The sequence below is a fragment of the Lontra canadensis genome, unplaced genomic scaffold (assembly GCF_010015895.1).
Source record: "Lontra canadensis isolate GAN:19392208 unplaced genomic scaffold, GSC_riverotter_1.0 scaffold31, whole genome shotgun sequence".
In the NCBI taxonomy this organism is placed as follows: domain Eukaryota; kingdom Metazoa; phylum Chordata; class Mammalia; order Carnivora; family Mustelidae; genus Lontra; species Lontra canadensis.
The window spans coordinates 1,646,587-1,660,308 of NW_022631025.1; the positions used below are offsets into that span (position 1 = coordinate 1,646,587).

Consider the following 13,722-nt stretch of genomic DNA (forward strand, 5'->3'; position numbering starts at 1 on the left):
CCACCACCCACCCTGCAGGGTCCGGGCGTGGGGGGCGGGGGAGAGGTGCAGGAGAGGCACGCTGAGAAGGGCAAAGGGCGGCTGTGTGTGTGGGTGACGTGCCTGCCACATGGGGGGACCCAGCAGTCCCGAATCTTACTACAAGAGAGGTGTGTGTGTGTGTGTGTGTGTGTGTGTGTGTACAAGTCACGCAGGCAAGCGGAGCAGCGAGGACGTGTAGGGACAGGCATGGAGATCGCTGCCGACGGACCAGACCACTCGCCCAACACGAAAGACGCACAGAGCGGCTTCAAGGCGCTCGGAGACACAACAGAACAGCGACAGGAAGGCACCTGTGCCCTCGGCCACACTCGTCCCAAGGACAGCAGAACAATTCTGTGTCAACCTAAAACCCTGAAATACTCTTCCTACAACGGGGATTTTCTTTGAAGAATAAGGAATAGGACGAGGCCCACATATCCGGGTCCGAGAGCACAAGTGCGGGTGCAGAGCGGGCGCCCCGGCAGTGACCCGGCGGAGCGGAGCGCGGGAGGCGGTGGGCAGAGGGCCACTGGGTCGGCCTCTGGAAAGACCCCACCGAGAATACAGTCTACCGACACAAACAAAAACAGAAACGTGGAAGTACCAGAAAAACCAATATTTAAAAACCTAGTAATAGGCTTAGAGCATTAAGGTGGACGATGGCATAAAATCTAAATGAATGAAAACACCGAAGCAAAAAGCCTCAGTATAACACCCAAAATCTCTGCCCGGCCAAAAAGCGTTTAAAAAACAGGCAAAAGACAAACCAAAACAACATTCAGCACTCTCGCCCGAGGGCTGACTTACTACATAAAAAGGCACGTGTCCCTACTGGAAAAGATCGGCAAACCCAAAGCACAAACGGGAAAAGAACATAAACCATCAGTTCACTGAAACCCCCAAGCTCTTCAACAAGAAAGCAGCTACTCACCGCCCCCCCAGGACAAATGGGGGCCTAACGCCCACGCCCCCCGGAGCCGAGCCGCTGGGGGCACAGCGGCGGCCTCGGGCAAGCAGCAGCGGCGTGACCCACAGGACCCGCGGCCGCATCGGGCCTCGCGAGCGCGGCGGGGCCCACAGAGACACTCCCACAAGTAGGAAGACAGCAAGCACAGTGAGTCCTTGTTCTCAGCTGTTGATGCCTGGAAAGACCCAGGGGCTGTCCACGCCGTGGGTGCTCCCAGCTGGGCCCCCAGACCAACGGCTACACGCACGGGGCCCACAGCGCCGGGACGCCAGGTCTCCGTCTCTCTCTCAGTCACACCCTGATTACCAAGGACCCGTCAAATGGGGCAATGCCACTTGCCTCTGGGGGGCGGCAGGCATCTGGGGGGCTGACTCCTTTAAGGGAACTCAGCACCTGGCTCGTGTCATGGCACCGCCCCAGCAAATCGGCAGATGGACGGACTCACAGACGGGGTCCACGACCTCTGCCAGAGAAGAAAACGTCTGCCATGGTCCCTGTCACTTGGCACCACTTACAGGAACATTCAATTTTCGTTCACGAGAAAACGAAAGCACATCCCGCTGCTCTGGGAACTTGGGCGTCACGGTGGCCAGTTTGCTCAGAGACTAACACTCAGGCCCCGTGTCCCTCAGTTCTGCCCAGGCCCTGGCCCAGACCCACCTAAAAACTGAGGGCAGAGAGGAGGAAGCAAGCTCTGCGGACAGAGACACTCAACGGAGGCTTCCGCTCCTGGCCGAAGGCCTGTGTCCCCAGCCAGCAGGGAGAGCACGAGGGGAGCGGGCCGAGGAGAGGCGTGCCGTCCTCAGCTACAGCTACGGTCCTTCCCCACCGCCCGCCGGACACTCCATGGCCCTGGGTGCCAGCCACGCGGTCGCGCTCTGCCTCGTGTCCCCCATCCCCGGGGCCCATCACAGATGCTGTCTGAGCAGCTGCAGGCCCGTCGAAGGCCTCCTTTCCAGGCGGCCCCTGGCTGGCGCCAGGACTGGGGTTTCCGGAGGGCGCGCGCCACGCTAACTGGTAAGAGGGACAACAGGGCGGGAATGAGGAGGTTCATGCCGAGCGCCTCCTCTGCCGGTCAGGTCCCTGCAGACGACACCGCACGTGGGACTCCCCTGGGAGAGACTGGGTGGCTGCACCTGTCTGTCTGACATAGCGGCAAGTCTAGATGGCTCTGCCCTGCCCAGCGCCCAGCCCAGCGCCCAGCCTGCAGACTCAGTGAGAGCCACAAGCACCTCCACGGGCCCAGTTCAGGGTTTGGACAACACAACCTAGAACAAGCAAAACGCTCACAACAAACACCATGTAAACTTCAGGTTCAGAGTTCCCAGACGAATCGCCACCTACGCAGACACAGTGCTCCCACAAGGCCAGGACGCTGAGTCCTCCCTGTAATACACTGCAAACCGTCGGCTAGCTTCTTCCAGCAAAGACACGTACGAGACGTAGTGACAAGTTCCCTCAGCCTCAAAGCAGAACCGCGCGGGCGCGGACAGCAAACAGCGGACCTGGACGTGCCAGCGATGGAGCCTGCTGCCGGCCAGGCCCACCCTCCCCGGGTCGGGGGAAATGCACCTGGCAGTGCCCACTGCACACACACACCCGTTGCTCGCTGTGCTCGTTACAGACACAAGTCGCAAGCACAAGTCAAGGGCGGGAAGCTGGAGCGCCAGCAGAGGCTGAGCCCGCCGACCTGACAGCAGGGCGAGTGGGGGGAGCCCACAGCCCGCCCTCTACGGCCTCGTTCCAGTTCCCCAGGGCCCGGTGGCCGCGTGCACCTTCCGCGCAGAGCGGAGGTTCAGAGGACCTGAGGGCGGCTGGCGGACACACCCACTCACCCGGGCAACGCCAGGCCCCGACTTCTAGGAGGGATCTGAGGACACAGGCAGGGTGGAGGCTGCGGCCCCGCACCAGGCTGAGCGTCTGCCCGGAGGCATCAAGACATCCCCTTGGGGGGGGCTCCCCAGCACAGCAGCGGCCCAGCAGCCAGCCTAGTGTGGCCCCACAGCAACAGCATCACTGAAGAACGTGCTAGAACCGCATCTCTGGGGTCCAGTGGCCGCGCTCTGGCAGGGAGTCGGGGTGACGCTGGCGTGCGCTAGGTGGGCAAACACGGTCCTGCGACACGGTTCCCGGCCTCAATGCACCAGCCACACCGGCTGAGGACGAGCAGACGACGACGGCCGGCGGACATCCACACCAGCCTGCGGCCTCAGACCCAAACAGCCCAGCAGCGGCAAGAGAGGCACTCGGGGGGGGGGGCGCGCACCGCCCCCCACATCCTCTCTGCGCGCAGCTCAGGGTACTTACTGATCGGCCCCGCAGCAGCAGGGCGGCAACAAACACGGAGACTTCAGGACAGCAGAAACCGCTCCCGGAAGCCAGAAGAAGAGGAATGGGAAACCCTGCGGCCGTTCAGCGGACGCCACCAGCACACAGAGCCAGGGGACGGCCGAGATGACGGCCGCGCAGGAGGCCCGGCGCACAGAGCGTCCCACAGCAGGGCCCACGCGCCACCCACCCTGCTGCTCACAGAGCCCCGCGCACGGGCAGCGCCCACCCACTTCCAGAGAAGAGGAAGGAGGACGGAGAGCGGGTGGTGCAGGGACACCGGGCTCCGAGCCCCATCTGCCAGACGCACGCTCGCACCTGCCTTCTCACCGGCCCGGGCTCGCACTCCTGCCGGCATCCGCCCAGCCCGCTGCCCAGCAGGAGCTGGGGGCCGTCCCCTAGGACAGCCACAGGGGGTGCAGAGAGCCTCGAGGAGCCCAGGCAAAGCTGCGGAACGTCCCAGGCACCAACAATGTCGGGGGAGGCTCAGGCCGCGGGCCGGGAGGGAGGGGGCGGACTCGTGTTCAAACCCAGTGCTGTGACGGGATCTAAGGATGGGGCGCAGTGACCACACAGCCAGAGGACAGGGGCCCGAAGTCCCCGGCTGTCCCATTCCGGGGTCAGGGCCTGCCCTGAGCCGCTGCTCTCGGGCCCCAGGGACCCCACACAAGTCAGGAAACCTCCCGTCTCCGGCTGCGCAACGGCAACGGCAGCCAGGGAAGCTCCGCGTAGGAGCCAGACCGGCTCCCTGCAAGGTGACCCGACCCACGCGGGCAACAGGCACAGATGCTCTGAAGGCTCCCTCGGCCCCCGGCGGACGAAAACACAGGTCACAGGTTCCCCACGACCCGTCCCCGAACACACAGCCCGTTCCCGTCTGTCATGGGCCCAGCCCGCTGCATCCCACAAAACAGCCAACCTGCCGGGGCTGGTGAGACAGCCGAGCCCCGGGACGAGCCGCCGGCGCTCCCCGACCGAGCAAGGACACGCCAGCGGGACTGGGGCGCAGCCGGTCACAGGAGCCCCACGGCAGGAGCCCCACGGCAGGAGCCCCACGGCAGGGGCCCCACGGCAGGAGCCCCACGGCAGGGGCCCCACGGCAGGAGCTCCACGGCAGGAGCCCCACGGCAGGAGCCCCACGGCAGGGGCCCCACGGCAGGGGCCCCACGGCAGGAGCCCCACGGCAGGGGCTCGGGGGCCCCCACCTCCCCGGAGGCCCGCCGGAACGGCCTGGGCCCGGCTGCGTCAGAGCGCGGCCGCCGGGCGGCCAGGCGAGCGGCAGACACGGGCCAGCTGACGGGAGCGGGAGGCCGCGCGGCTCGCTACCTTTCGACTGGGTCTTCTCGCAGTTGGGGGAGATGATGACGCACTTGAGCTTCCTGAGCCTCAGGTGCTTGAGCACCTCCCGCAGCCCCAGCACCAGCCGCCGCTTGGTCCTCGCCTTGACCGGGTCCCGCTGGTACGTGCGGTCCTGGAAGCGCACCAGCTCCTTCAGCAGCTCCGAGACGCAGGCGTCCACCTCCTTGCTCAGCATCTGGCTGCAGTAACTGAGGGAGGCGCCCGCTGGCGGCGGCCCTGTCGGGGTCCCCGCGGGGAGCGGCCCACACCGAACCGGGCCCCCGGCCGACGGACCGCACGTCCTCTCGGCTCCCAACCGCGAGGGGCAAAGCCTCCTTCTGCCCGGCCCGGGCCCCGGGGCGGCACCGGCCACAGAGAGCCACAGCCAGAGCGCGCCGCGGAAAGCAGCGGCCCGGGAGCAGGCGGCGCTCCCTCCGACATCCCCGGAGACCCAGACCTCTCCACCCGGCCCGCTGTGACAGCACGTGAGGACAAGGACCTCACAGAAGCAGAAGAGGCAGCCCGGCCGAGGAGAGCCAGGGTCCGGCCTGGTGCCCTGAGGACATCGGGGCGTGACAGCCCCACACTCCAGATCAGAGTGAGCCCAGCCCGCCCCGGGGCCCGCGGTCACTCACTCCCGGAACCTCCTGCTGTGGATCTTGGGGCCGCCTGTGCCGCTGGGGACCGGGTGGCAGCCCCCCACCTCCTTCTGGAGCTCAGCTCTCGGCAACCCTTCCGACGCGCCCTCCAGCGCGGGCGCAGAGGACGAGGACACGTCGGACCCCTCTGCAACGTCAGAGAAGCGAGTCAGCACACAGCCCGGGCCACGCTGGGCGCACGGGCCGAGGGCAGGAAGGCCCGAGCGCACCTCACAGGGCGGCATCTCCGGGACGGCCCCTCCCCGCAGAAGGACAAAGGTGACAAGTGCTCCGGCCCCGCACCGATGCTCTGCGGGCCGTTCTGAAGGCACAGCTCGGTCAGAGGCTTACTGACACGTGCCCGCCGTGACCCCATGGCCCTCACGCTGCTGGGCAGGCAGCTACGCCGTCCGTGCTGTTCATTCTCACGGGGAGCATCCGATGCCACACAGCGCACCCTCGGGGGCCTCGCCCCTGTCCCTCGGCCCGCCCCCCAAGAGGCGCAGGGGCCAGGAGCACTGCCGGCCCATGGAACACCGTCTGGCCGGCCAGCACCCCGACTGCTGCCACCCTGAGCTGGCGCGGTGCACGGCCCACCGGGACATGGGTACCTGAGGGGACAGCCTGCTCCGCGGCCCCATCGTCACCACCGCTCTCGCCACCCAGCGCGGCGTCACTGGCGGGAGCGGGGCTCCCAGTGTTTTCTTGGAGACGCTGCTGCTTTCTCTCCTGCCGTTCTTTCAAAATAATCTTTAAGATGAAACAAGCGATTAAAACACCTAAATACTTGTCCTTACGAATGAGCCCTTCTGCTGAACAAGCCGCCCCCCCTTGGCAGGTGGGCATGGTACCTTCCTGCGCCCTCATGGCAGCGACATGCCCTCTGTCCCCAGGGGCTGGGCCCACGTCCCCCAGATGTGCAGAGGCGGGCACGCAGGACCAGGCCAGACAGCACCGCCGCGACAGCCCCAACAGAACCCATATTCCAGAATCTGCACACCAGCCAGATCACCCCAGGGAGGGTGCGGGCAGTAGCTCCCGTTCCTGGTTCTCTGTCCGCAACACCTGCCCAGCATTATAAGAAAACGAGCCCGTCTTCAGGAGCGGAGGCGCCCTGCTCCGTGCCCTCTGCCGCCCCACGCAGGGAGGGCGTCGTTGCCAGACAGCCACACACACACGCCGAGGGCGCACGTTCCAGCAGAGTGAATACCAGATCCAAAAATGCTACAAGCTGTTAGACGTGACACAGACCCGGCGGAGTCGGGTCTCGAGCACCAGCCTCCCCTGCGTACCTTCTTCAACGAGGTTGGCTTCTTGGCCTTGGGGCCCTCCCTCCGCTTCCCCTTCTTCATCAGCGGGCCGCTGGAGTCCAGGGGGTTGTGCGGCGTCTTCACCTGGCTCAGGCGGCCCTTCTTCCCCGACGCGGTGTCTCTGGAGAGGACCGGCACTGCCCCGACTGTGACACGGGGAGACACGGGCGTCAGGCGCCCGCCGCCCAGCCCATGACTTCCCTCACCCCCGTCGGACTGACCATTACACAGCGGGCTCAATGACAACCCCAGGAAGTTCAGATCATCCGGCAGAGATCCAAAAACACCATCACTTAGCTGGGGACAACCAGTGTCCCCTCCCTGTGATCCAATCTCCATGTGGCTCAGCAAAGCGTGAGGTGGGGGACCCCCACCCTCTGAAAGCGAGGTATTTCCAGGCAGCACACACCTACGACAGCCCTAGTGACGGGGTCCGGTCCCTCCCCACCATTTTTGACTCCATCTCTCAGGAGGAGGCTACCGGTTTCCAAACTCGTGTGGTCTCTCTCACTAGCCTGTAAGATTCTCTGCGTCTTCCAGGCGGAAAGATACTGGCCTAGATCCTGTCCCACGCCGCCGGGACGAGCCCCCGCCATGACGGGATCACAGTCGCGGCCCAGCATTTCCATCTGGCGCTGTTTCCCGCCTTCTTCTCGCCCAGAGAAACAGTCTGTCTAGCCTGCTTCCTCTCCCTGCCCTTTCGTTAGGACAATTTCCCAACACACGCCCAGAAAAGAGAACGTCCAATGACAAACCCCACGTCCCCACCATCCGGCTTCCACGACATCGGTGTTTTCGCGCTAGCTGACCGGCGCTCACGGGCTCTGACGGACGCTGAGCTATGGGCGTTTCCACAGCTGGGCATACGGGTCCCTGCCTAAGGGTGCGACAGGCCCGCAGCCTCGCTCTGGGCCGCTTCCAGCCACAGCCCCACACGGTGGCCCGCATGGCGGGACCTGTGCACCCACGGGATACGTGTGAACGGACGTGGGATGAGCTCGTCTTAAGAAAGCAGCCCACACAGGCTCCGATGCCACCTCCCAGGGTCAGACCTCAGCTGGGCACCTGGGACTCCTGCTGCCTGGGCCCCTCCCAGCTGCCCCATGCCAGGTGACTCTCCACACGGCATCAGCGCTGCGCCCAGGAGGCCCTGGCACACGCACAGGGAGATCGGCCCCCTCCGTCCTGAAAAGCAGCTACACTGCGGGATGAAACACTCGACCATCACGGCAGCCCTCCAGACAGTGACCGCGGGCTTCCGACGAACTGCGGAGCACAGCCAGTGCACCCATCCAAGCCCGGCCGTCCTCTCCAAGCTGCGCCCGCCCTCTCCCTGCTCACGGCTGCTGCTTGGAGCACGGCAGAGATGCCGCCATAACCTGTAGCTCCCGCCTTCTGCCAGAAGGGCTGAGGGATGGCGCACGTGCCCTTCAGAGAGGGGATCGGGCAACAGGTGGTCCTGCCAGCCCCAGCTGGGGCCCTCTGTGGGCCCAGGGCCAGGGGACCTCCGCCCCACATCCCTGCAGCGACAGGGCCCGGGTGCGAGTGCAGGCGTCCATGAGGCCCAGGACGCAGAACAGGGCAGGCCCTGGCACAGCCTGCAGGCGGGGGCTCCCCGAGCCCGCACACGCCTGTGCGCAGACAGCGGAGGCCGCGCAGGCCGCGACCGGGAGCCCCCGAGAGCCAGAGCAAGCAGCCCGGGCGCGAAGCCGCCAGCAGGTGCAGGACGGCCTGTGAGCCAGGCCAAGGCCATCACCGAGGGAAACCATCACCGTCGCTACTCTCAGGGAGAAAACAACACCCTGAAACCAGAGCTGCTATGACGTATTAACTGAAATATGGCATATTCAACGACAAATTCCGAGCCTTTCAAAGAAACGAGGAAATGTGACCCACACTCAGCGAACAGAATTTCCGAGAAACTGCGTCAGCGGTGCGGGCTGGGGGCGCGGACACCTCAATTCCAGGGCAGCCTGAGGACACAGCCCAAGCCGGGGGGCTGGGGAGGTGCGGCTCAGAACAGAAACCGATGAAGCCGAAAATAAATACAAACTACTCGGTTCCAAGAAAACACTTAAAAGAGACGAAGAAAAGTGAACTGAGCCCAGGAGACCACCGGGGCATCAGCGAGCAGACCACACAGGTAAGGGGGCGGCCCGGACACAGGAAACCAAAAAGGCTTCAGAAGAAATAAAGGCCCCGGGGGCATATCTAAAAGCGGGGGGGTGTGCCTGGGTGGCTCAGTGGGTTAAAGCCTCTGCCTTCAGCTCAGGTCATGATCCCAGGGTCCCAGGATCGAACCCCGCGTCAGGCTCCCTGTTCAGCGGGGAGTCTGCTTCTCCCTCTCTCTCTGCCTGCCACTCCCCCTGCTTGTGCTCTGTCAGATAAATAAGATCTTAGAAGAAAAGAAAGGGAAGAAAAGCAAAGCAAGGAAAAGAAAGGGAGGAAGGAAGGAAGGAGGGAGAGAAAGAAAGGCCCAAACTCCCCAAATCTGACGAAAGCACGACTCTGGGGCCTGCGCACAGCCAAGGTGGGGTGCGTGGAGATCCAGAGACAGTGCAAGACAGAGATCCAGGGCCCGGTGCAAGCGCTGAAGGCCACACGGAGAGCGCACGTGGGACCAGCGGCCCCGCCGTGTCCCGGGAGCCAGCGGAGGCCCGAGCACAGGCACGCGTCGTCTTAGCCCGCCCCACAGACACGGGTGTCTCACGCACTGAAGGCTGGTGGCCATCCCGTGTCGGCCCATCCACTGGTGCCGTCTTCCCACCCAGGCCACACTTCCTGTCCCTGTGTCACAATTCTCATCACTTCTTAAACTCCTTCCTTGTTACTCTTACTGCTTGCGGCGACCCGGGACCAGAGACCTTCAGTTCTACTATTGTAATCATTTGGGGCACCACAAGCCGTGCCTACAGAGACGGCCACCTTAGTCCTGTCTCCCCCCTCCCCTCGGACAGGCCAAGTAACATCCCTCCAGCGGCCTCTCCGTGCTCGAGCACAAGGCAGGCGTGCGGACAGCAGAGACTGGCCGAAAGCTAAGCTTCCTGTGTCAAACACTCGGCCAAGTTCCTCTACGCAGGTGGTTTCTGAAGGAAACCACGTGGGCACCGTGACCACACGGGCAGTAAGGGGGTGACAGCCTCACTGCGGAGAGGGAGAAAGTGCCAGTCATCCGGCCGGAAGCTCAAACCTGCCACGCCATTCTCCTCAGCCAAAGCAGAAGGCCCTGACTCCCTGGGTTCTGTGCAGCAGAGAGAGGGGAGGCAGCTGCAGGAGCGAAGCCTGACACGAGCAGAGATCCGGCTTGAGGTCTCAGGAAGGAAGCCGCGTCCGTGGCACGAAAGCGCAAGGCGAAGCAGCATGCGCGGCCGTGGGAGCTGCAGCAAGTGACCAGGAGATCCGGAAGATCCGGAAGATCGAGATCGTTCCCGAAGGCGGCTGCACTGACCAGCAGATTTTCAGGGGGGATGCAAGGGACTCCCACGGGAAGAAGGTGCCATCGAGGGCTTCCCCGGCTAGACAGGAGTCGTCAGTGCTGCCTTCACAGCTTCCACGGACAGGCTGATCGTCTGGTCGGGGCCAGTGCGACGGGTGACTTTCAGCTAAATGCTCCCGAACCATTCTGAAAATCTCACGGCCTTTAAGAATGATGCTATATCTTGGGGCGCCTGGGTGGCTCAATGGGTTAAAGCCTCTGCCTTCGGCGTGGGTTGTGGTCCCAGGGTCCTGGGATCGGGCCCCGCATCAGACTCTCTGCTCCACGGGGAGTCTGCTTCCCCCACTCTCTCTGCCTGCCTCTCTGCCTAATTGTTATCTCTGTCTGTCAAATAAATAAATAAAATCTTAAAAAAAAAAAAAAAGAATGATGCTAAATCTTACTTCTGGGGACAACAGCGAAGTGGGAGGCGCCTAGGCTCACCTCATCCCATGGTTGCACTAACATAACACTGACATGAGTGTAAATAACCCAGAAAAGGACCCAAAGACGGGCAGAACAGACTTTCCACAGCTAAAGGTAGAGACACGCACATCCAAGCGGGACAGAAAGGGCGGGCATGGTCTGGAGCCCAACGAACCCAAAGGCCGTCTGCAGAAGGGAGAAACGCACCGGGTGCGGAGAGGGGGCAAGAGCAGACCCCACACCAGGCACCCGGGGTCTGCACTGGGAAGACGAGCCCCCATGACACAGGGCTTTGAAAACCAGACTGGCCGAACTTTGCGGGTTCTTACAACCAGTGGGGCTGAGCACCCGAAACTCCAAACCAGCAGCTCCGCCCCAGGGAGCTGGAGGGTGACAGGAAACGGCACGGCAGGCTCACTGAGCCACGGCGAAGCGGCCGCAGGCTGGAGGAGGCCCAGCACATACAGGCTGTCTGCGAACCTCAGAGCCTGTGCCGGGAGGGCGGGCATCCTTGGGACACCCCTCCGAGAACGAAAGAGCTGGCAGGCGCCATTTCCCTCCCGCACACCCCCAGCCCAGACACGCAGAAACCTGCAGGAGCAGCACAGTGCTAAGAGCACGTGCCCGCCACCCCCATCCCAGCCTCTGCAGGGTCTTCCGGGGCAGTTACAGCGCCCTTCCCACGGGGGCCCAGCCTGCACTGGGCACCTCACTCCCACACCCCTCCTGCGCCCTGTCCCCTCTGGCGTGGCCAGACCCCCCAGGAGCTGTCCCTGTGCACTGCGGGTCCCTGATGGCAGTGGGCCAGCACGCACCTTGCTGGCTCCTGGAGCCCCCTCCCTGCGTTCTCCTGCAATCTAACCCCTCCGATACGCCTTAGGCCCAAGCCCATCCCAAGTGGTGCCAGCAGCCCCAAGAGAGAGGCCTGCACCCCTCCACGGTGACTCCTGACCCCGGAGAGGGGAAGATAACCACACACACCAGTCTGACTGCGGCCCCAGCAGCGGGCTGGCGTCAGACATCTGGTCAGACTGCAGGGCCCGCCCAACCACAAAAGCTTCTCCAGTGGGGTCCGGTGACAGTGCAGCTGGTCCGACTCAACTTAGGCTAAGGTGGCCCCAGCCTGGTGCGCTACCAACCCCCGGGCCAAACCCTGCCCTCTCCAGGCAGAGCGCACCTCTGCAGGGGAGAGGACTGAGGAGGAAGGGGGCCGGGCCACAGCAGCAGGGCACACGCACCACACAGGAGACGGTCCCTGAAGCGCCAGGCCCTGGGGAGCAGGGGACACTGCACCGCTGGACACGACCGGAGCCCCTCTTCCCGGGCCCCGGCTCTCAAGAGCGGGAGACACGGCTGACTTTCCCAAAACGGGGAGGCAGACGCACAGAGTTCGACAAAAGGAGAGTGCGGAAGAGCGCGTCCACGTGGGGGACCGGGAACAACCCCAGCAAGACAAGCGGCTGAACAGAATCGGCCTAAGAAACCCGCCCGACGCGGAGCGTAACGTACTGGTTCGTCAACATACTCGCGGCGTGAGAGGAGCGGAGGACGCCTCAGTCGCGTCAGCGAGACCCCTGACGAGACCCCTGACGAGAGACAGAAAACACAAAAACCACCGGAGACGACGAACTCAGTGACTGGAACTAGAAATACGCTACGCGCGCTGGACGGTCAACCAGACGAGACGCGAGAGCGGCCCAGCGGCCCCGACGACAGGGACGGAAGACAAGCTCGCTGAGCAGCAGAGAGAGGAGTGAGAAGCCGAGAACGCATCTCGGAAACTCACCGTCAGCACCGAGAGCAGTACCATCTGCATTACAGGGTCTCAGAAGGCGCAGAGAGAGAAAATGGGGCAGAAAATGTATCTTCCCAAATCTGAGGAAGGAAACAGAAATCCAGATGCCAGAGGTACAGCGTCCCCCGCAAAATAAACCGAAGGAGGCCCTCCCCAAAATACTTAGAATTAACGTGGCAGAAAATACTGATAAAGGGAGAATTGTAAAAGCAGTAGAAGAAGAGCGCCTGGGTGGCTCAGTCAGGTAAGCATCCAACTCTTGACTTCGGCTCAGGCCGTGATCTCAGGGTCGCGGGATGGAGCCCCACAGGAGGCTCTGTGCAGGGCGTGGAGCCTGCTTCCGAGGATTCCCTCTCCCTCCCTCTGCCCCCTCCCCGCCCTCCCCCCCCTCTTTCTCCCAAAAAAAAAAAAAAAAAAAAAAAAGCCACCGGAGAGAGATCCAGGGGAATCCCCCTAAGGCTGCAAGCAGGTCTTCCAGCAGACGCTTCACAGCAGCGGGATGGGGTCAAGGTGCTGAAAGGAAAAATTGTGCCAGAGAAAACTCCATCCAGCCAGGCTGTCATTCAGAGTAGGAGGACAGAGAAACAGCTTCCCAAACAAAAGTTATAGGAATTCGTGAGCACTAAACCAGCCCTACCACACACTGAAGGGGTATCTGTGAGTGGAAAAGACCATAAGCAGGAGTGAGGAAGGTTAGAGGCACAAATGCAGTAAAATTAAGTCTATCTCTCAAAATCAGTCCAGAGATTCACAAAACAGAAGGATGTAAAGTAGGACACCATGTCCCTACAACCCAGCGGGGAACCGTAAAATGCGGTGCTTTTGGAACGGGTGAAATGCAGGCGACCGTCAACATCCCACACAGCCGGCTCGGTGCGTGAGACGTGAGACGCCAACCAAGCGCCACACAAATCACAAACTCATAACAGATATTCCAAAACAAAGAGAAAGGATTCCACGTAGGTCATTCAAGACGGCCAGCAAACCGCGAGAAGAGAAAGAACAGAGAAGAACTATAGAAACAACCATAAAACAAGTAACAAAATGCCAGCAAGCTCGTCCTCCCTCCACGACATAATGGACTAAGGGCTCTGAAGAGAAGACGCAGGTGACGGAGCGGAGACGGAAGTCAACACCCGTCCACACGCTGGCCTCCCGGAGACTCGCTTCAGACCTAAAGGCTCACGCAGACTGAGAGTGCAGGGACGGAAGAGTATTTCTGTGCAAAAGGAAGTGAAAAGAAAGCTGGGGCAGCAATGCTGCAGGAGACACACCAGACCTCAAGACAGAGACAGGAAACACAGAAGGACCCTACACCATCACCAAGACAGCAGTCCAGGCTCCCGGTGCCTCAGTGGGTTAAGCCTCTGCCTTCAGCTCAGGTCATGATCCCAGGGTCCTGGGATCGAGCCCCGCATCAGGCT

General features: G+C 62.7%; 1 protein-coding gene across 1 annotated transcript in view; it reads right to left on the minus strand.

Annotated features, from left to right (window-relative positions):
• The window catches only part of SECISBP2 (SECIS binding protein 2), a 46,641-nt gene that overhangs the window by 2,129 nt on the left and 30,790 nt on the right, over nt 1-13,722 (minus strand). The window contains exons 11-14 of the mRNA XM_032866418.1: nt 6,585-6,748; nt 5,904-6,042; nt 5,290-5,440; nt 4,643-4,863 (exon numbers count right to left, since the gene is read on the minus strand). Coding sequence (XP_032722309.1) covers nt 4,643-4,863; nt 5,290-5,440; nt 5,904-6,042; nt 6,585-6,748 — 675 coding nt within the window. The remainder of the gene's footprint in view (nt 1-4,642; nt 4,864-5,289; nt 5,441-5,903; nt 6,043-6,584; nt 6,749-13,722) is intronic.